The sequence below is a fragment of the Protopterus annectens genome, chromosome 6.part1, assembly GCF_019279795.1.
Source record: "Protopterus annectens isolate FY-2018-M chromosome 6.part1, PAN1.0, whole genome shotgun sequence".
NCBI lineage: Eukaryota > Metazoa > Chordata > Ceratodontiformes > Protopteridae > Protopterus > Protopterus annectens.
Genome location: NC_056738.1, coordinates 149,068,984 through 149,091,150, shown reverse-complemented (window position 1 = coordinate 149,091,150; position 22,167 = coordinate 149,068,984). Strand labels below are relative to the sequence as shown.

General features: G+C 34.8%; 1 protein-coding gene across 1 annotated transcript in view; it reads right to left on the bottom strand.

Annotated features, from left to right (window-relative positions):
- Window positions 1-22,167, bottom strand: part of ABCB11 (ATP binding cassette subfamily B member 11) — a 991,743-nt gene that overhangs the window by 855,373 nt on the left and 114,203 nt on the right. The window contains exon 2 of the mRNA XM_044075586.1: window positions 2,877-2,983. Within this exon, the coding sequence (XP_043931521.1) occupies window positions 2,877-2,952 (76 nt within the window). The 5' untranslated portion in view covers window positions 2,953-2,983. The remainder of the gene's footprint in view (window positions 1-2,876; window positions 2,984-22,167) is intronic.

The window sequence follows — 22,167 nt, the reverse complement described above, 5'->3', positions numbered from 1 at the left end:
CTGGGTCAACAAGTAGATCAGCACACAAGCCTATGGCCCTTTAAGGCTGCCACATACCTTGCTGTTCTTGCTGCTACCATGCACGTGAGATTGCAAGGAGCCCCACTGAGGTAAGGGCACAACGGACAAGCAGTACTGCTGCTTTTACTTCCCTGTGGTGTCACTGCTGTCTTAGCTGCTTTTCCCCACAATCCATGATACAGCAGCAGTAAGGATACTCAATGATACTGTTCATTGTGCACATGTACTTAGCTACATTCTTTGTTAAATATCACTGGGGCTCATCATGGACACACAGTGAGCAGAAAAGGCCTGGCTGCAATCAGGACCGTACTGCTTCTGAATCTCAAGATTAATCTTAGGTGTTGCCTTGAAAGAGTGTATTGCTTCATAATTTACATTTCTTTAATATATTTATTAAAATTTTACATACAGGAAGATGCACATTAATGTAATAAATATATAATTAGTTGCATAAGAGTCTACATCAGCTCTTGCTATATACATTACTTAAATTTATTATATAGCCATAAACTGATCATAGAACATAGATTCATAATTATCTATAAATGAGTTCAATTGTATCCAGTACTTATATTATGTGGTTATTTTGTCTGCTTTTCATTTTAAAAGCAGATACTGCTTTTTGACACACAATAGTGACAATATTTGTAAATTCTGTAAATGAAGGTATAATCTCACGTTTCAAATTATTTACAGTGATTTTCCTGGCTGTTTTTAATAAGCTCTAGTGAAGTGAGAATTGACACTTTATAATACATCTGGGAACTGAATTATTAAATACCAAAAGTTTAATTACTATGAATTTATCAGACTGCAATATTTGCAGGGAACATTTAACTCTTTCCCAAAATGTTGCAAATGTTTGCAATCATAAACCATATGCTAATAATTTGCTTTGATTAACTCATTCATTGCTGATCAGCCGAAGGATAATTAATCCCCTTGTTTCCTGATGCCCTGCAAGTCAGGAAAATACTTGCGGCCCGAGAGTTTTTCTCTAAACTCCTGTGCTGAAAACACATAATAAAATCTGAAATATCTGACAAATTATATGAGTTACAAAAAATGTAAAACACAAAGACTCTTCTTAAATACTGGGCTACATGCTAGGGTTAGTATCAAAGAACTGCCCATAGATGCTGATTTAAGCAGCAGATTTATGAAAGGAAAATTTGTTTTTGTTTGCCAAAACCTAAAAGTATTATGGTTGAACAAAGTTATATTTCTTTAAATATGTAAGATGGATCCAAGATGTCAGTTTTAGAATTGTTCACCTGCTTGAGCGCTTTCCAGTGGTATATGAGAAGAAAGGGTTGCAAACTGCTTTCTTGAGATATTGCACAACTTATGCAAATTATGTGTATAATATTTCACAACATTTCAAGATCTTAATCTAAAAAAGCATGTTTATTAGATGGCAAGAACTTGTGGTAGCACTATATGCCTTAATGTGTTGCATACCATTTCATCATTTGTTTACCTGCAGGTCACAGAGCTTTTAATAAATTATTGCAGTTATAACAATATAGCAAAAAGTCCTAACTGCTTTAAAAAAAAGCATTTGGCTTCACATTATCCATCATGTTTTAATTTCATTTTACTGATACCCACTGTTTGTATACACCACCTCAACATGATAGTATCATACTCTGTTTTTTGATTATTAATGCAAACATGGAAAAATCTTATTTATTTTCAAAACTTGTTATATGCACCACTCAATAACTTCATTTATATGCATCCCATAATGATTCTTTTACTATGCATACTTAGCAAATCATACCATCTTGTAGATGCATCCTTGCTGTCTTAGTTTTAAATACCAATATTTCAGAAATTAGAATTTTGAAAACACTGCCGGGCATACTTGTTTCAGGAGTATAGGGAAGTCTCTTGTAAAGATGAATATATTCTTACAGTTTGCACAGGGATTCAGCTTTTTTGACAACTATACACTTGTAGAACGAGTTAAAGCTAGTTTACATTTCTGATACTCCATTGATATTCCATTGTGTCTAAATCTTTCATATTTACTTAATATCAGTCATTTCAGCCTGCAACATACAATGGTAGTTGAGCTAGTTGGACATCAGCCTAGGTCCCTGACATAATTATGACTGTTGTAGTAATGTGAGTAAACATAAATTATGCATTTTCTAGACTGATTTTTATTTTCAGTAATCAGCTATGCTTTAATTTATAGTCTTTGTTTTCCTGGTTACCATGTGATAATGAATCTATTATTCACATTACATTTTCAATCACAAAGTACCTCATAAATGTAAACATATATTTATATGACATTTTAATAGCCAGACCTACAAACATGCTGCTTGACATTTTAAGCCATCAGTGTGCCAAAAGAATAACTTACCCAACATAAAAACTATTTTTGAGAATTCCCTATTAATCTGTGGTGTTGACCAATATAAATATGTTGTGTGAAAAATTCTAACTGGTTAGGGAATATTAATTCAATAGCGTGAATCATTCTGAGCCTTCTGGTTTGAGGGCTAGTAAAGGATCGTACATCTAAATCTTCTGTCAACAGTCTAACCATATTTCACCACTTTACGATCTTCTGGATTAAGCATTTGACTTATAGCTATCTCAGTAAAACAAAGGAATGACCCATATACCACTTATTATGTTACACAAAAATGAATCTCACATACTAAAAGTATGGTGCATGCATTTTATATATAACCAGTAAAGGCCTTGGTGGTCTGCTTATTTTTTTTTCAGAAATATGAAATTAATTGCAGTGCAGAATATTGAATACTGTCTAGCATTTTAACAAAAATGACAATTACTGAATTCAAGTAAGTTGAAATAATGAATTGTATTCTCACTTGTTCCATCTGACTGAAAAGCTTTGTTTTCTTCCCCAATCCTTTTAATGCTGTGTAAAGTTACAGATCCAGACATTATCAAGTCCTGTCTCTTGCGGGGTCAGCACCTGTTAAGTTATAAAATACATATTTTATTGCACAAGAACATTTGTAAGGCAGGCACACAAAATATTATACAAGTCTTAATTTTTTCTTATTTTTTTTATTAGATATGATTTCTCCACCACTGCATTTTCGTACAAACTTGCAAAAAATGTAGTAATGAATATTCCTCTTTTCCTGATGCCAGTACAATAAAACAAAGAAATAATAATGGAAAAAAAGTAATAATAATAATAACAATAATTATAGTTATAGTGATTGAAGGAAATACAAAGGGAAATATATTTTAAAAAAGTAAAATAAAAAGGAAATGCTGCTGTTACGTCTCAGTTATCTTCCATATAATACATATATAGCAATGAGATAGTAAATATTGATTTTAACTAAAAGTTTGGTGTTAAGCTTTAAAGAACCAAGCCAGTAATCAAAAAAGTTACACTGCAAACAATCTTACACAATAATGTCATAACTCTGTATGTGGAGGATGGATTGCCTAAGAATGTCACAGCCAAAAGGTAGGAGGCCTGATTACTACAGAACACCATACCACTGAAATGTTAACGCATTGCAAAACTCATCTGCATTCTGTTAGAACTTGACCACATGAATCTTTGTGCAACAAGGCTAGTTTACTCAGAACTCATAAATAGCAGCAAACATATTATTACATTACACATCAACAAATGAGTTAAGTGCTTTACACACCAAAATCCTACTCTCAGATTAACTGCCAAACAGAAAATTAAATTAGAAATATTACATATGAATTTACATTGTTTTAAATGTATGCAGTTGTTAGATAGGTTCATAAACACAGGACTAGAGGAACACAGGAACAATACTAGGAAATGTGATCATAGAACCCTAAGATGCCTGGCTATAAATATTTAAGAATACATACCTTAAAGTTCTTGTAACTCTTTACAAGCTCTCAGCAGTAGTCACCTTCCAAATCATGAAGGAGAAGACATGATAGCTCTGGTGTAAATGTGTATCTACCCAACCAATCATCAAGATTAGTCTTAAAGGCAAGAAAAGCTGCTTGACCTGGAGTGATAACTTATCTCATAAACTGGAAATATGCTGAGTTAGGATCCTATCCCACTAGTGAATCTTATTTATTTGTTTGGTATACTTTAAGGTCCCTAGTACACTGCATTAAAACCATGTTTCAGTAACTACACACAAATATAAATGTCTTTGAGTTGCAGGAGGGCCACAAGTTCAGGCATCTTTCTGTTTATACTCCTAGCATTTAGTAGTGTCACAATGATGTTGTTCAAATTTGAGTTTGAGTTTGTCATGTAGGAGACTGCCTAAAAAAGGTGCTATGGGGACAGCACAGACTTTAGACAATATGCAAAAGCCCTGGTCTGATAGGTGTAGGCTATCACTGGTGAATTGCCATCCCTTACAATATACTCACTGTTTCAAGAATAGCAAAACTGGTCAGGCTAAGACGTTATGGATTCCCATTTCATCATTGACGTTTGTCCTCAAGGATATGAGGTGTCACTAAGGATATGAGGTGTCACTGTATGTCACATGTAAGAGTAATTTGTACCCAGAGATGGAGTATTTAGTGGGTAATAGTTCTGTCCCTCTAATGAGTTTTATTAATACATTGGTAGACATTAACATCCTTAGTTTGGGTTTTTGTGCATTTTACTGTCCTTTAGAGCCCTTAAATAAACGGCCACTTACCTTCTTGCTTTCTGAGATGGCTCCTGCTACCTTAACTATATGGGTTTTATCTTTAAAACTTTTAGGTGTCCACCTTAGAATGTCTACATGCAGCTCTGTTAACTTTTTTACTCTACCCACATAGGGATGGTGTCAAATACCTTGGCTAGAACAATGCTTCATGGATGTAATGACCATTACCCCTGTCTCTGTGACCTTTTATGAAAAAGTTTACCAAGTGAAGTAGACATGAACTGCACCTAGCTAAACCAAATTGATGAAGGTCTAGTTGTATGAGGTTTTTGAAATTATGATTACTAAAGTCCAATATGATACATTCAATGGCTTTGAAAATTATGTTATTTAGACTGATGAGTCTATACATCCCAGGTTCTGTAGTAGGGTATTTCTTATGAAGGGTCATCACTGTGGCCATTTTCCCATACTTTAGTGGCATACCCCGAGGCTAAGATAAATTAAACAAGTTGAAGAGGGTTCTGTTAGGGCAAGTTTGGTGATTTTTTACTATATATCCAGATAAATTTTCAGGGCATATTGATTTTTTTATTTTTTGAAAACACGGGATATGCTAGTTGATAATTCTGGAATAGTGTAAAGGATTCAGGGATCTGTGGAAATGTGATGTTTGCAGAGGAAGTTTTTCAGGTACGCTGGCTATGTATCTAGTGTCAGAGTTGGTGATGCTGCTTTAGACTAGTTCAGATCATTGCTGTGGAGTTATTTATAATTTTCTTCTGAAATTAAAGAAGGAGTTACAATTAACCTTGGCTAGTTTTAATTTGCACTTTGCTCTAGTCTTTCTGATGGTAGTTTTTAGTTCATCTTTGATTATTTCATTAATTCTTTAATATGGGTAGATTTAGACTTATTATAGGTATTTGGAAATGTGATTTTTTTGTTATAGAACTTTTTCATTTTGGTGGACCACTAAGGAGGTTTGTATTTAAATATCTCATTTTATATAGCTTTGGAAGAGACAGCTAGGTCTCTACACCTTTGCAGGAGGGTATAGAATTTCCCTGAGGACAACAGATATTGCAAGTGAATTTCCCAGGCTCATCATAGAATTTGAGCGGGCCTGTCTGTTTGACGCCCTTAGAGTTATAATTTCTCACTGTAGTAGTCCTAGAGACCTTAAGGAAGAATGTCACTAATTTGTGATCTGATAGTCAATGGTTCAGGTTTCTGATTTCTGTTTCCCCAGTGAATGATAAACTCCTTAGATCCCTGTTCTGATAAGTGCCTGATTACAGATGATTGAAAGCATAACTTTCCTTAAATATGAAATACACATCATAATTACAAAATGTTTACACTTCAATGGCATAAAGAACATTCTTGCTTAAATATATTAACTCCATGGCTGCACAGTGGCAGAGAAAGGAGAAAAGCATAACAAGGATAAACACAGTAACCATATGTACTTCAATCCCACAGTCACAGTCAGGAAACATGATCAAAGAAAAAAGAAGACGAGGAATTTGAGCTGGGAATTAATACCAAACTAAATGGGCCTCAACTAACTGTAAATAAAGCAAGCAAGCTCTCTGTTCTGTGTGCTTTTAGCTTTTAAGTTAATATTTTAAGTCACATCCTAACAGTCACCAAGTTTGAAGAAGAGTTCTATAGCATGCATAAAGTTTGAACTGAGCAGTCAGATCAAAAAGTTGTAGCTTATAGGTTCATAGATGTTTATTAGGCTAATGACAACAAGGGCCTTTTTAAGCCTAGCCATGCATCCCAAATCTCTGGCGACTTCTGATACCCTTGATAAGTGTAAGCATGGGCCTGGGAGATGAACCATTTACAGGTTACATCTGTCTATTAGAGACATAGGTGCCAAACCAGGGATGAACTTCTGGTTTCCCATCCAATTGTCTAAGTTGCACTTGAATTGGGTTAGGGAGGAACTCTGCTACACATGGATGCAGAACCACTGGACACTTAACACAGTATAGTTATCAGCCTGGAAAGTTTTCAACTTTTGTCAGCTAGCCATTTTATTTTATTTTGTTAACTGAAATAGAACCCTAATCCTTCTGGACCATTTTCAGGTTCAGCCTAGGAAGCACAGGAGGAAAAAGTAAAAATGCAATACAGAAAAGTACAAAGTACACTATAAGCAATTTTAACAAGAAATGAATGGCATTTTGGAGTAAATTAAGTTAATTGGCATAAAGTAAGAATATCTGGAGCTACTCCAGATGAATTCATGTCAGTGGTAATCTTACTGCATTTCTTTACATTAATAGTCCATCAATCACCCCTTGCATACTGTGTTATAATGGGCATGTCTCCTAACCAGACTTAATGTTCTTCATCACTGTAGATCATTGTGTATGTGATATACCTTTAAGAAGCTTTCCAGTGAGTCAGCACATGCATATAAGTACTGAGCACTTGCAAGCTAGAGTGCCATTTTGAGGGAGCAGCCGGAGTGTGAGCATGCAAGTATGTAGTCAGTCAGATAGTTTAAGTTTAATGTTCCTGCCATCCATCCTGATATATTTGTATACAATGAAGTAATTAAACAAACACCTGAGCCTTCTTAATGCACATAAGAAGAGCGACATGGTATCAGAATTGGATCCAGAGTTACAGCCATGAGGCAACCGGTTAAAGTTGGCAGAATATACAGGAGTGGATCATCCCTACTGCTCAAATGACTCACAAAACAGGTCAGAAACAAATTCCAAATACTAAAACTTGCTTAAATGATTTCTTTTGCTATAAAATGAAGCACTCAGAACACTCAAAACAAATTTCTTATTAAACAAAATGTTCAAAACTGCAATACATTGATAAAAATATTCAAAATCATTATGACAATGTTTGAAACAATAGCCGAATTGCATAAAATGTACAAAAAAAGGAAAATGACCATATTGTTTTGATATGTACTACTTTTTTCATATTAACTAAAGCTATTCGAAATATCTGAAGTGTGCAAAGTGTTTGCAAGTGCATGCAGTATTTCAGTGCAGTTATTTCACAAAATAAAGTTGTTTTAAAGGATATTTTGCAAAGTACAGTTATTTCAAGGCACATTTTGCAGAGTACAGGATTTCAAAGAGTTTGTTGTATATTTGAATATTACTACAAGTACCTGGTCTCTGTGAATGTTCATACATAATTACAAGGGTCATTTTGCACTGTGTTTTACTATAATATGTGGGCATGGCAGAAGGTTTTCACAGACCTGCACCGCTTGTGTTTGATAACAGTATTCCAGAAAATTGGAGAGTGTTTGATATTTTCATACAGGCTGCTTTTTCTGACAAAGACATTTATTCTGCTTAATTTAGCTGATTCAGAGGCCATTGAAAGAGAGTGCTCATTTGTGTAAACACCTCCTTTGTTTGCAGGAGAGGAGAAAGACTGCCATATAGTGGTACTGGCTGAAACAAGGGAAGACCCTAAATGCTTAAAATGTAAATTTAGAGAAATGTGTAATCCCCAAATGAATATTACAATGCAAAGACACTTATTTTACACAAGGGATCAAATGCCTGTATATATAACTGACTTGAGAAACAAGGGTAAAACATGCAGATTTGGTGATTTGAGAGATGATCCATGGACTTGTATTATTTCTGCTTGTAGTATTTTTCATTTAAAAAAAAATTGACAAGTATTTGGTTTTAGAATGTAATGTCTTTTTAAATGTGATACAGGAAGTGATGTCACTGTTTCTTGGTCTGCTTAATGTTACCTTTCATATTTTTACTTTGCATCTGATGAAGTTCCTGATTAAGCACTTTTGGGATGAAAGTGCTTATACCTGTGCATATTAAAGTGGATTTTTGGATTTTACAGACATTTCCTGCTTTTTGTGACTTCATACACTTGTGGGACTGTTTCGTTTTTGTTTTGTTAGTTTTTTGATTTCAGAGATGAGTTGATAAAAGACAGGCTTGTGTGTGGCATTAATAATGACACAGTGAGAAGGAATTTGCTTCGAGACAGTGATTTGATGTTGAATAAGGAAGGCCACTGAGATTTGTCAGATATACGAGCATACCGAAAGGCATATAAGTATGCTTACAAGTGAGAATAGCTGCAGAAGGCACAGTGACAAAGCTCATGTTGATAGTTTGCAGCACATGGTTAAAAGAAACAGGCCCAAGCACATGGCAGCTACTGCAGGTCCTCTAACAGTCCTTGGGAAACCCCGAGTCTTTCCAGCAAATTTCAAAGCATGCTTAGTGAAGCATAAGTGTGAGTCAGCAAAGTCAAAACATGTACTCCCACCTAGCTTCATAGTCAACTGTCATAATTGTGGTGGAAATCACAAACTCAAAAGAGATAAGTGCTTAGCTTTTGGTCAACGGTGTCATTCTTGAAATAGGTGGAATCATTTGAAATAGTTTTATAAATCAAATAAGGCACTTTCTTTTATTAAAAAAGGTCATTCCAAGAGGCAAGTTGATCAATTAGAAAGCTGTGACCCTACTTTTTATGTTGCTAGCGTGTCTGTGCTTGGTGAAACAGTGAATGCAGTGGATTTGTGGACAAAGAATGAAATCTTTTTTACTGACTGGATTAATGGGAGTCCCATACAGCTCAATTTACATACTGGCTCAAAGTGCAATGTTATGTCAACAGAAACATTTGCTAAAGTAAAAGCTACAGAGCAGCTTGATTTGACAAAGTGTGTGAAGCTTGTTGCTTATGGTGATGAAGAGATTCAAACTGATGGATCAGTAGTGCTTTCATGTTACTCTGCTGGTAACAGCTATGACTTGCAATTTTTTGCAATCAAGAGACACGGACAGTCATTATTAGACCTCAGATACAGTTTGAAAATGGGACTGCTTTCACTTAATAAATAAGTTCAGCATGTAAGCCTGAATGACAACAGCTCAAATTTTGCCCACACTATTTTTTCTGAGTATGCTGTTATTTTTGCAGACAAAATAGGCAAACTACCAGTTGTGTACTCTATGAAGTTAGACTCAGAGGTAAGCCCAATTATTAGAACAGCATCAGAACAGCACAGAAAGTTCCAGTAGCTATGCAGACCAGAGTCAAAGCTGAACTATAAAGAATGGTGCAGCTAGGAGTAATTTGTCCAGTAGAAGAACTTACTGAATGGGTATGCTCCATGGTGGTAGCTCATAAGAAAGCTCAGTTGATATTAGAATATGTATTGATCCAAGAAACTTGAACAAAGCATTAGAAAGGCCTCATCATCCAATCCGCACAGCCAAAGAGGTTGCTTCCCTCATGTCAAATGCCACTGTTTTTTGTCTTAGATGCAAAGAGTTAATTTTGGCAAATTTTGCTTGACCGAAAATCTTTGTTGTGAACCATATTCAGTATGCCATTTCAGATTTCTGAGAATGTCATTTGGGATAAAATCTACCAGTAAATTCTTTCAGTGTGCAATGGAGTAATTTTTTTCTGGATATCCATGTACTATTTTAGTAGATTATATTGTATTAGGAAGCAATGGTGAAGTCGAATATGACAGAAACCTCAAGAAAGTTCTGGAAAGAGCATGTCAAGTGAATCTTAAGCTGAATCCTCAGAAGTGCAGGTTCAGGCTATGAGAAGTTACTTATGTTGATCACTTGTTTACCATTTCAGGCTTACAACCAGATCCTTCATAGCAAACATCAATTCTCGAGATGAAAGCTCCAGACAATGTCCAAGCCCTACAATGTTTTCTTGGCATGGTCAATTATATAGGCAAGTTAATTCCAGATTTAAACCAACTTTCAGCACCATTACAACAGCTGACACTCAAAGATGTAATTTAGTCATGGTCAGATCAGGTCCAAAGAGTAGTTGATGCCCTGAAACAGAAAATTGCCAACCCACCAACTTTCAGCTATTATGATGTTCACAAACCAGTTACTTTTTCCAGTGATGCTTCTAAGGTTGGTCTAGGTGCAGTCATTATTCAAGAGGTTAGACCAGTGGCCTATGCATAAAGAACTCTTACCCAGACTGAGATGTGGTATGCCCAAACTGAGAAAGAGCTTTTGGCAACTCTGTTTGGATGTTTGAAGTTCCGTGATTATATTTATGATCGACCAATCCAGATCGAAACTGACCACCAACCTTTTAGTCACTATATTGAGTAAGCCTATGCATACAGCTCCAGCTAGACAGCAACATATGATGCTTAAATTAAAAAAAAAGTATAATTTCACTCTTGTTTACACAAAAGGCAAACTTCTTTATCTTGCTGATACTTTATCCAGAATGCCCAGACAAAACACAGAATAGCATAACAATGAGCAACTTGATTTTGAAGTCATGGAAGTGAGAAATTTTTCTTCTACACGTCTTGATGAGCTCAGAAGTCACACGGCTTCAGATCCAATTCTCCAGAAGCTCAGCGACTTTATCAGTCAAGGATGGCCTTCAAAGCAATGTGGTTTACCAGTAGAAGTGCAACCTTATTTTCCATACAGAGATGAGATTTTATCAGACAATGGTCATGAAAGGTCCTACAGTGATTTCTCCAAAGTCCTTGCAACAAGAGTATTTTAAGATCTTACATCGTGACCACCTGGAAACTGAATCTTCCAAAAGAAGGGTGAGAGGTCTAGTATGTTGGCCTTCTATGTCAAGGGATATTGAGAAAGTACTTTCATCTTGTTCAGCATGTAACAGTATAAAGCCACATCAACAGAAAGAACCACTTCACTTAAGCCAGATTCCTGAGCTACCTTGGTTGACAGTAGCCACAGATATCTTTGAGAGGAATGTCCAACATTATTTGGTGTTATTAGGGACTTATTCAAATTTGTTTGAGAATGACCTACTTCCCAACTTAACTTCTAATACTGTTATTACTAAGTTGAAGTGACATTTTTCTGTAAATGGTAGTCCTCATAGTTATTTCTGACAATGGTGCACAGTTTACTAGTCAGCAGTTCAAGAAATTTACAGAAGAATGGGACTTTGTTCATATTACAAGTAGTCCTGAATACCCTCAGCCAAACAGCTTGGCTGAACGTGCAGTTCAAAGTGCAAAATAGCTGTTAGAGAAATCCAGATGTGACAATACCGATGTTTTTCTCAACTTGTTAAATCTCAGAAAATTCCTCGTGATGAACATTTTGGTTCATCTGGCCAGATACTTATGTCAAGACAAACCAGAACAACATTACTCATTAGCAGCACTTTATTGGTTCCATCTGTTAAGAACAACAAAGTAGTAAAATCCAAATTGTTGAAGAAGCAGCTGTCTCAGAAGTCTTACTATGATAAAACCAGCAAACAGCTCTGTTCTTTACGTAAGGGGAGATAATTAGAATGCAGTCATCAAAAGGTTTTGATTGCATTCGAGTTTTGCAAAGTCTGAGTCTAGAGCTGAGATTGTACATTGTGGAATCACAAGTAGTGGAATTCAGATGAAATTGGAAGCATTTACCAGTGCTCGAACCAGTGTTACAGCATCTTGCTTGTGACAAAGACTCTAGTTCTCAGAGTGACTTATCCAATGTTCCTGTTCTAGAGAACACTCCATCAGCAGTCCCATTCCTGAGAAAATCCCTGAGACACCTCAAGCAGAATATTCCCCAGTGACTGTCCCTGTTGCTAAACCCAGTCCTATCTATTATGTCACGAGATCAGGTAGCATCTCGAATCCTACTTCCAGATACATGGCAACCTGGACATGACTGTTTTTTCTTTATTAGTGTCTGTAAAATTGCATGCCTATTCAAATGTTGTTGTTTATATGAGACAGCTCAGTAAAGAGGAGGATGTAGATCAGTATTTAAGATTCTTTCCAGTGAGTCAGCACATGCATATAAGTACTGAGTACATGCAAGCAAGAGTGCCATTTTGAGTGAGCATGCAAGTATATAGTCAGTCAGTTAGTTAGATGGTTTGTTTAAGTTTAATATTTCTGCCATCTATCCTGATGTATTTGTATACAATAAACTATGTAAACAAACACCCAGGCCACAACATCTTCTTAATGCACATAAGAAGAGCGACAATCACCATTGAAAAGATACTAATATATCTTTTGAGCCACAGCCAGATAAAATGAAAAGACAAAAATGAGTGAATGCACGAGTTAATGTGAGTGTAGTACCATCACAGAGGAATATTCTTAGGTGTTCCACAAAGTATTTTTTCATATTGGGGACAATGGTCACCCCCCCCTTTTTTTTTTTTGTTTTTACATTGTCTAGTGCTGAAGTAGGATCGGGTAAAAATGTATTTTATGAGGAACAAAAAGCAATGTCAATTGTGCAAAAGTGCAGTAATTGCAATGTAGTGTCTCATTCAATCAGTATTGACTGTTTAAATGAATTAATCAATGTGTATTAGTCATTTGTGACTTTGTAAATGTAGCAAGTAAGTATTGTAAGTATTGCTACAGTTCAGAGTAGGACAATCTGAGGTTCATTTTTTTGTTTGCTCTTTAACCATATTAGATATGCCATTCTCTATTTCTTCATTTGTTAATCTGTTACTCCCCTGGTGCATGGGTCATGATGGAAATAGGTTGGATGACTAGCAGACCTTTCCAGTTATTAAGCTGATAAATCAAATAATAAATAAATTATATAGCATTTTTGGATTGAAGGCAATGTTTTGTCTATTATAAAAGTTTATTTTAAATGGACTGGCTGAACTGTAGCATGAAAACTAATAAAAAACATGGGTGCCTATTAAACTGTTGTTTGCCTGTTGTATGAGCATAGTAGTTAAAAGGGTGAAACAAAGAAGTGGGTGTGAATCAGATATTAGTTTGCACAAGCAGTCTGTAATGAATATTAACATACAAGAGCAATATGGTACTATTAGGTAAAAGGAAAAAATAAAAAGTAATGATTTTAGGAGTTAGAGAAAATCTATAGAAGTAAAACTTGGATTTCATCTGCAGAAAAGTGAATGGAATTCTGGAAAGAGAAAGATGGCTTGTAGTAGAGTTGAGAAAAAGCATGTAAAAGTTTTAGCTGCAGAATTTGGAGAATAAGTTAATAAAGATGTGGATACTGTCTTTAGAGAAGATGAGGAGAGGTGGTGTGCATCTATGCAGACCTTTTTGATATGCAGTACTTTTTGATCGAGAGGGAAAATTATATAGTAACGGTACATATGCTTCCTGATGGTGTGGAAAAAGAGGTTTTACAGCGGTGTGGAAACTGAGGCCAAATCCAGTTAAATGATATTAATTTGGAAGAAAATATAAAGTGAATTAGATATGATACATGTCATTTTTTGTGGGTTAGTTTTTTTAGGAATATGTGGGAATATGTATCAGGTAGAGAGAAGTTTAGGATAAACAGGAGCAAGGATACAGGTGCTGATATGTTTGACTATGTTAAGAAATATGGGAGATAACAAATAAAAGTATTTGGCAGAGCTGTTTGCTTTCTGTTTTTTATTTTGCAGTTAAGGGACTCTGTGCATTAGTTCTCCTCGAGTTCTTTTAAGGTCTGGGAACACTAGTGGGCTGTTGGCTGCCTTGTGAACTTTTTCTTATTTTAATTGCATTAAGTGGAGGGTGTGTGTAGGAAGAGATACTTCCCTTAATAAGGGAAAGCAAACAAGCAGAAGCGATTGTTTGGCAGAGCTGTGTGCCTTCTGTTTTTATTTTTTAACTAAAATATTCTGTCCATTACCTCTCCCTGAGTCCCTTTAAGGGCTGGGAGCACTAAAGGTTGTTGACTGCCTTGTGTATTTTTTTCAACCAAGCAAACAATCAGAAATGGAATCTTTAAATCTATATGTGTTAGAAGATCTACTGAAATCTAACTACATTAGAGAATGTAAACATTGCAGAGTGTATTTCAAAGATTTTTTTTTACAATTTTTGTGCTAAAAGTATTAAAACTGACTGAGCTCTCAGATTGTCCAAAGCAAAGTGAACATTTTGATTTATTGGAATGTAGTTTTCATTTTGTAAAATCATTTACAATTGGATACACCAAGGACTGGTGTGAGGGAAGAGAGAGTTCCATAGAAGGAAATATCACTTAGTCATATAAGGATTGTACAGAAAGAAATAAAAGAGAAGTGCCAGGACAAGAACTAGAATCATAACTCCTCATTGAAGAGATCAAAGGGAAGAAAAGGGAAAGGATTCTAAATTAGGTACCTCCAAAAATGTAAGTCACAAAACATCATTGATAATGATATAATGATGATAATAATAATAATAATAATAGTAATAATAATAATAATAATAATAATAATAATAATAATAAAAAATAATAATAATAATAATAATAATAATAATAATGATGATGATGAAAGAATGATTCTGGCTGTTTGGGGGTAGCCACAATAAAAGTGGGAGCAGTATCTCTTTAACATTATAGTATCTCTTTAGCAATAGATAATGAGGCTGACAATTATATTATATTATTAAAATAGATGGTAATCTGGAGGGAGGAGATTCATTAATATCCAAAGAATTCCATGCTTGCTTATATCAAGAAGTCACCATAAGACTGATTTAGTTATTAAAGATTGGGGGTAGTAAACCAGGATCAGGATTGGAAGTACCCTGTCTTAGAGACAAATTGGTACATAGAAAACCCTCTTTTATGTGAGAAGAATGTAACTAAAAGGATTTCAAATAAAAAAATATATACTAAACAGGCAATGTACGTTAAACCCTCCTTAGTTATTACTGGCAACTGGGATATTGGGACAACAAATGTAAAAGGTAACACTGAATTTTTATTCTTGGGTGACTCTTTTTTAAGGTTTGTAGTAAAGGAGATTTACAAATTGGATAAGGCTTCTCATACTATATCTGTTTTACCTGGGTTAAGACTACTTAATATACTCAACATGACAGCAAAATTAAACTTAGTCAAGCCAAAGTATGACTTGTGTGTACTACATGCTGGATTTAATTATTTAAGGTTTACACCACTAAAATATATAAAAAATACTTGTTGGATATACTAGAGGGTCTATATTAAATCACTGAATGCATAGAAAAGCGAATGATGATTTATCAACCCCATGTAAGCAAAATTTTACAAACTCAAATGCTTAGAACAGCGATTTTTTTTCCAAGGGGAAAAAAATCTCTGTTCCAAAAAAAAAAAAAAATACTCTTAAAACATAACATAAAGTGGGGGGCTGTGCCCCCCACACCCCACTACTTAAATATACCAACTCCAAGATTGCACTACAGTGACGAAATTGGCAAAGTAATGGACACGGCCAAGTGATTTCTTTCGCAGGGAAAGAATTCACTTATATGCTGCTTCGTCATTTTGCCTTTTCATCTTTTCAAGTTTGACCAAGACACATTCGAAAGAATGTGTCTTCTGTCATCTAATAGGAACCCATACTAGAGCCATTGTAAACAAAGGGAGTACAGTTTATGTTGAGTGAGATAATTCCTCCACCCTCTTTGAATGACTACATATGTATAAAAGCACATGTTTAATAACCAGCTGAAGGAATTGTCTATGTTGTACAGTATTCACTGGGGAAAAAAGCTGTTATGATCAGAGGCTGTTTTCATGAGATAACACTCATCTGAATGAGTATAAATCAAGTTTTATGGCCAGTAAAATTACTTCACAGCTGGAAAATTTTCTGGAAAAAAAGCCATACCACTCAACCTCTTAGAGCAAAAAATCTGGACAAGCCTAAAATGAAGGGGGAGGGGCAAATAGGGGCAGATTTTAAATATTGCACGTATAAACTTAGAAAGTTGAAATAATAATATGTTTTGAATCAGTAAGAATTTTCTGAAGGATGTGGAGTCTTAAACTCAAATATTTGTCATTATTTGACTACTTCAGTCCTCAGTTATTTGCCAGAAAAGTACCGATTTTAGGAGGAACACACCAAAATTATGAGGCAAAAATCTGGACATTCTGTGAAAATCTGTACAATTGAGAGATATGAAGCAAAGTGTCAAGTACAAAGCCATATGTTAAAAATCTAGGGAACCTGTTAACTGTTTCTTTGTAATGCTAGAAATCCGGAAAATAAATTTGAAGAACTGTCAAAAGTAATTACTAATTATCAGTACAAAATCATTGCTGACACTGAGTCCTGGAATTCTTCATGTTATTTGTTTAGGTACTTTGTTAAGCGTGAATGTTTATGTGAAAATCTTAGGGGAGGCAGTATTATACTTTGGGTACATAAATCTATAAAATCTTGTCTCATCCAGCTTGGGCAGGGTTATGAAACTTTAATTGTTCAAATTCTTGATGGTACTTCTACACACATTTATATAGTTCTTACATATTGCTCCCAAATATGTACAGAAATTCTCATTGGCAATATCTAAGGAATCTGGACAACTCTCTGAATAAAAAGGGTGAAATATTACTTTTTGGGGATATTAAGTACACCAGAATTGATTAGAATATACTAAGTGGCATCTTGTATCTTGAACATAAATTTATTGTTTTGTATTTTCATGGGATGACTCAACTAGTTAATTTTAATACTTGAGGAAATATCACACTGAATCTTATTACCACTAATAAACCCAAACAACTAGCTTCTTTAAAGTTATTTTCTCTGCTGGGTATATCTGACCACTGTTCTGTATCTTTTGTATTAGACACAGCAACCCATTCCATATTACAATCATAAAATATGAATGTGAGTAAGGTGTCTTACAAAATTTACCTTTGCAGTTAATGAAGATTGATTGGTCAACCCAAGTACAGAGTTTAGACAGTTGCTGCAGATATCAAATTATTGAAGAATATCTGCAGGCTTGTTTTTATTCCTCAGTAAGAAGACAGAATAACAAGTCATCATTTCCTTATCAGTGGAATAAGACCCTAATAAAGCAATTTAAGAAAAAAAAGAGAAGTTATATAAGATTTATGAAATTTTCAACTGACATCAGTAGGAAGATACTTAACAAGAATAGCAGGATTTTAGAAAAATAAAATTAAGGATGGTAAGGCTTGTTATGAATATAAGTCTATCTGCAATTGCAAGAACAAAACATTTCATAAATATATAAATAACTCAGGCAAGAGAGACTGGTCAATAGTTACACTATTAATTGAAAATGAAGTCGCTAAAGACATTAATAGGATAGCTAATGAATTTAATCTTTTTTCACACTGACATTGGCTTGACTACCATGGGTAATTGGCAATGCAATTTATTGTCCAAATATATCTTAATCGGTCATACTGGCTGCCTTTTCAGAATTAAAAGATACAACATCCATGGACCTGGAACTGATTCCAGCCAATCTGTTACTGACTACAAAGAGTAGACTTGCACCTAGATTAACTTTAATATTTAATAAACTATTGGAAAACAGTAAGGCCCCAGAATCTCCTATTTATAAGAAATGAAAGAGAGACCACTGGAAAAACTACAGGCCGATTAGTTTAAGTTCACTAACTGGAAAGTGTTTTGAGAGATGCTGATTGGAACTCATGAATAATTGTGAGAATAGTATAGATACACTACCAATTGATTAACATGGTTTCACTAGAGGAAAATAGACACTCAGCAACTTAGTTACATTTTATGATTATATAACAGAATCACTTTGGGTTTGTCTCCTTGTGCAATTTTTATAGACTTGTCCAAGGCTTTTGATAGTGTAACACATCTGGTTATCATGAAGTGTTAAAGTGATTACAAAGGAAAAAACAAAAACAAACAAAAAAAAACAGTTACATTACAAGGTGGAATGGAAATTGGTTGTTGGGTAGTAATCAGGGTGTTAAGATTCAGAGTGTTCACTCTAATTATCTTGCTGTAAAGGCTGGCATTCCACAGGGATCTGTGTTTGGTTCAATCTGGTATTATCATAATTTCCTAAGGACAAAAGATACTGCATATCAAAGTACACTGATGATTGTAAAATTTGATTTTCACTACAAAATTCTGTTGATGTAGATGAGTTAAATGAATATCTCAACTTAGTTAGCGACTCAGCAAAGGACATAGGATTATCATTTAGTGTAGACAAGTGCAAAGTTATGTATTTTTCAAATAAAATTATTAAACAACAGATTCACTTGATGGCTTATCAACTGGAGGATGTCAAGAAATATAAAATCCTAGGAATGCTGAACACTTCATTTTTTTTTCTTTAAATATCATTCTGAGATCTTAGTAGCCAGTGCTACTAAACATATGGGCTATTTGTTAAGAAAACTATCAAGAAGGGATGAAAGTATATTAAAACTAGTATTCAAACTTATATCAGACCTCTCATGGAATATCATCATTTATTCTGTGCCTATAGAACTATACAAGAGAACAGTGGACAAGGCTGGAGGGAGTTCAGAGGAAATTTACAAAATAAATTATGAAGCTGAAGAACATGGAATATGATTCATGTTGTAAGACATTAAAATTATTTAGTGTCTGTTATAGGTATATTCAGGTTAAATTAATCTTAGCATACCATTTTTTTATGATCCAATTTACAAATAATGTTCAATTTAAAGATTAATAACTGTGTTAAAATGCATAAGCATAACAATATACAGTTTATAATGAAAATGGGCAATTATGTATTGGGGTCTCAGTATATTTCTGTTAGATTTACAAAACTATGGAATGATATCCCATTTAATTGTTAAATAATCTAAGAGCTTGGAAACTTTTAAGAAAAATCTAGATATATGGGCTGGTAGAAAGCTCTACAAATCATATTTGGAGGAATCAGCATTTCTTGATGGTGGATCAACCTAAAATGCTGCCTTTCAACTTAAAATATTAAGAAATGGAGATTGCATTTAAAGAAACAGAGGGAAAAGGAAGGCTAGGTATGAAGAAGTGGTAAAGCGGATTTATTTGAAAATGAGGTGGAGTATTTTAGGGAAGGAAAAAACTGAGACTAGTAGGTAGAGGGCAAACAGAATTCATGAAAATGGTAGTCACTAGGTCAACAACAAACTAGACTATAAAACGCCATGACCCCTAATGAGAGATGATTCATTACAATCTGTGTTGGCTTTGTTTTGCTGTGGCAGCCTTTGTAAACTATTCTATTTGACTTTAGTCATTTAACACCTAATTTAATCATGGTATCTTATTAAGGAACACTTTAATGGGGAGTAGTTTCTTATTTAAAAATGTTGGTATGTACATTAGCCCAAATTGAAATTTAAAGCCAATGCTTCAGCAATCAAATTTAAAACTCTGAAAGTATGTGGCCATATTTTTCAGAATGTTCATATCCTGCTTAATTTCAAAATAATGTGTAACATATGTCAGGCCAATTATTGAGTCAAATGTTATGCTTTGCTCCTATTCTAAGGGTGGTTTAATTCTCCGAGAAGGAGTACAAAGGAAACTTTCTAGATACCTGTGGGATGTTCAAGGTCTTCACTATTCTGACAGACTTCAACATTTGGGCTTATTTTCCATTTATTCCCATACTATAAGAGCTAGATTAAGCTTAGGGGTGAAAGCTTTGCGCACAGCGAGGAGTTAAAAATCTTGCTGGGTTTGGAGTTAACTCATTTTAAAAGGATTTTATGAGCTAGTAATATTTGTTTCCATCTTGGTTCTAGTAGAACTGTAAGACATTTCAAATTTGCTTCTTACTGCATTAGTTATTTATGGAATAAACTCCTAATTCATATATGTAACTCCAGCTCTGTGAACAATTTCAAGATGTTACTAGATTCTTGGGTTAGACATTTTGCATAGTTTGTGAAAGCTGTGTTCTAATATGGCCATTGGCTTGAACACTGGTATGTCCTAAACTATGAACTATGAACTACTTCATGGATAATCACTTTGGCTTATACCATTTATTCTCAAGAAAAGAAAAAGACAGCATGATAATATTTTTATTACTGAACAGTGCACACTGTCAGTCGAAAAAGCAAATGCACATATGGTGAAAAAGATGTTTCATTTGTTAGAGAGCCCTAAATAATGTTATGTGCACTCATGGCTACATAATAATGGAAAGTGAATGACTTCTCTTTCACTTTTAGAGCAAGCATTTCATGACTAATTGCATTCATAGTACAAGTAAGCAAGTAAAACTACTTGAAAGGGACTTGTACAAGACTTACAGGTTCATTTACAAATCAGATATGCCCCTTACTGCCAGGCCTGAAAAATATTCTTTTGTGGTCATGATAAAAAAAAAGTTACACACACACACACACACACACACACACACACACACACACACACACACACACACACACACACACACACACACACACACATATATAGGTAGATAGATAGTAATGCCTTTTTTGCAAATTTCTGTGGTTTAACATTTGTTGATGCACATTTATACGATGTACTGAGAAGTCAAAGTTTAATATTTTTATATTGAAGCCTAAAAAGTGTAGGGAAATATGCTCTTATTTTTCTGGACTATTATGTTCATAACATTTATTGGAACTTTACTAGCATACAGTATTACAATTTTTCCTTACAGATCTAGGGTTTTTCAGTTTTTCAGGTAGACAAATAAATAAATACATAGACAGACAGATGTTTGTTTGTGTTTTTCAGCTTTTCCTGGTTAGGGGTCGCCACAGCGGAACTCTGGTCCGCTAATGATTGGTAGTGGATTTTTATGTACCGGGTTACCAGCCCTGACGCACAACCTTCAACGAAGGCATGCCCCATTCACGTATGCCTCCACACAGAAGACGCTATAGCTGAGAATCGAACGGGACAACGTCTTGCTATGAGGCGACAACGCTACCGCAGCACCACCACCGCATGATAAAATAAATATATCAGCTGCATTATTTACCTTTAACTTAGGAGACTGCATTTAAAAGGCACAAGCATAAACTTTTTAGCACTTAAATTTACTCTCCCACTTTGAAGACACAAACACACCCTGACATCCACCACAGGGCTCCATGATCTCAACATTTATTATTTAAAATGTTTGCATGGTTACATCGTCTTTTTAGAACAAAACACAGCAGATCACATTTCTTCTAAAGACTGTATTGTTGATCAGGATATTAATCTGTTTTTCATGATTCAAAGTTACCCAGATTAAACACATTTCTTAATCACACATTCCTTTTATCATCCTGCCAAGGGAATGCAAATGCTTAGTTGTGAATATGAGAATAAAACTTTCTACATCAGAATTATAATGCGACAAAAACAGGTAGGAAACAAACATTAAAAAATGAAGTGTATTCCATCCAAAGAACGTTAGTTTCTAAGATTTGTAAAGTCAACTCAAATTTCATTACAAAAATGTTGAGACGTTGAGATGTTGAGACTAACAATGTTAATATCCTAGAATGGTTGAAGTGGCTTTCACTGACCTTCTTATGGGCTCCTGGTGTTTAACGGGAACTGTGGAGGTTTACTTCACCCAAACAATACTATGTATCAATGTGCTTAACAACTTCATCTTTCTTTCCCTCTGACCATATGCTGAGGCACTCACTAGCACACAGACAGATAGACACACACATATATACATGCACATGTGTACATGCATGTGTACATACACACACACACACACACACACACACACACACACACACACACACACACACACACACACACACAGCATTGCAGTTTCTTAGTAAACTCA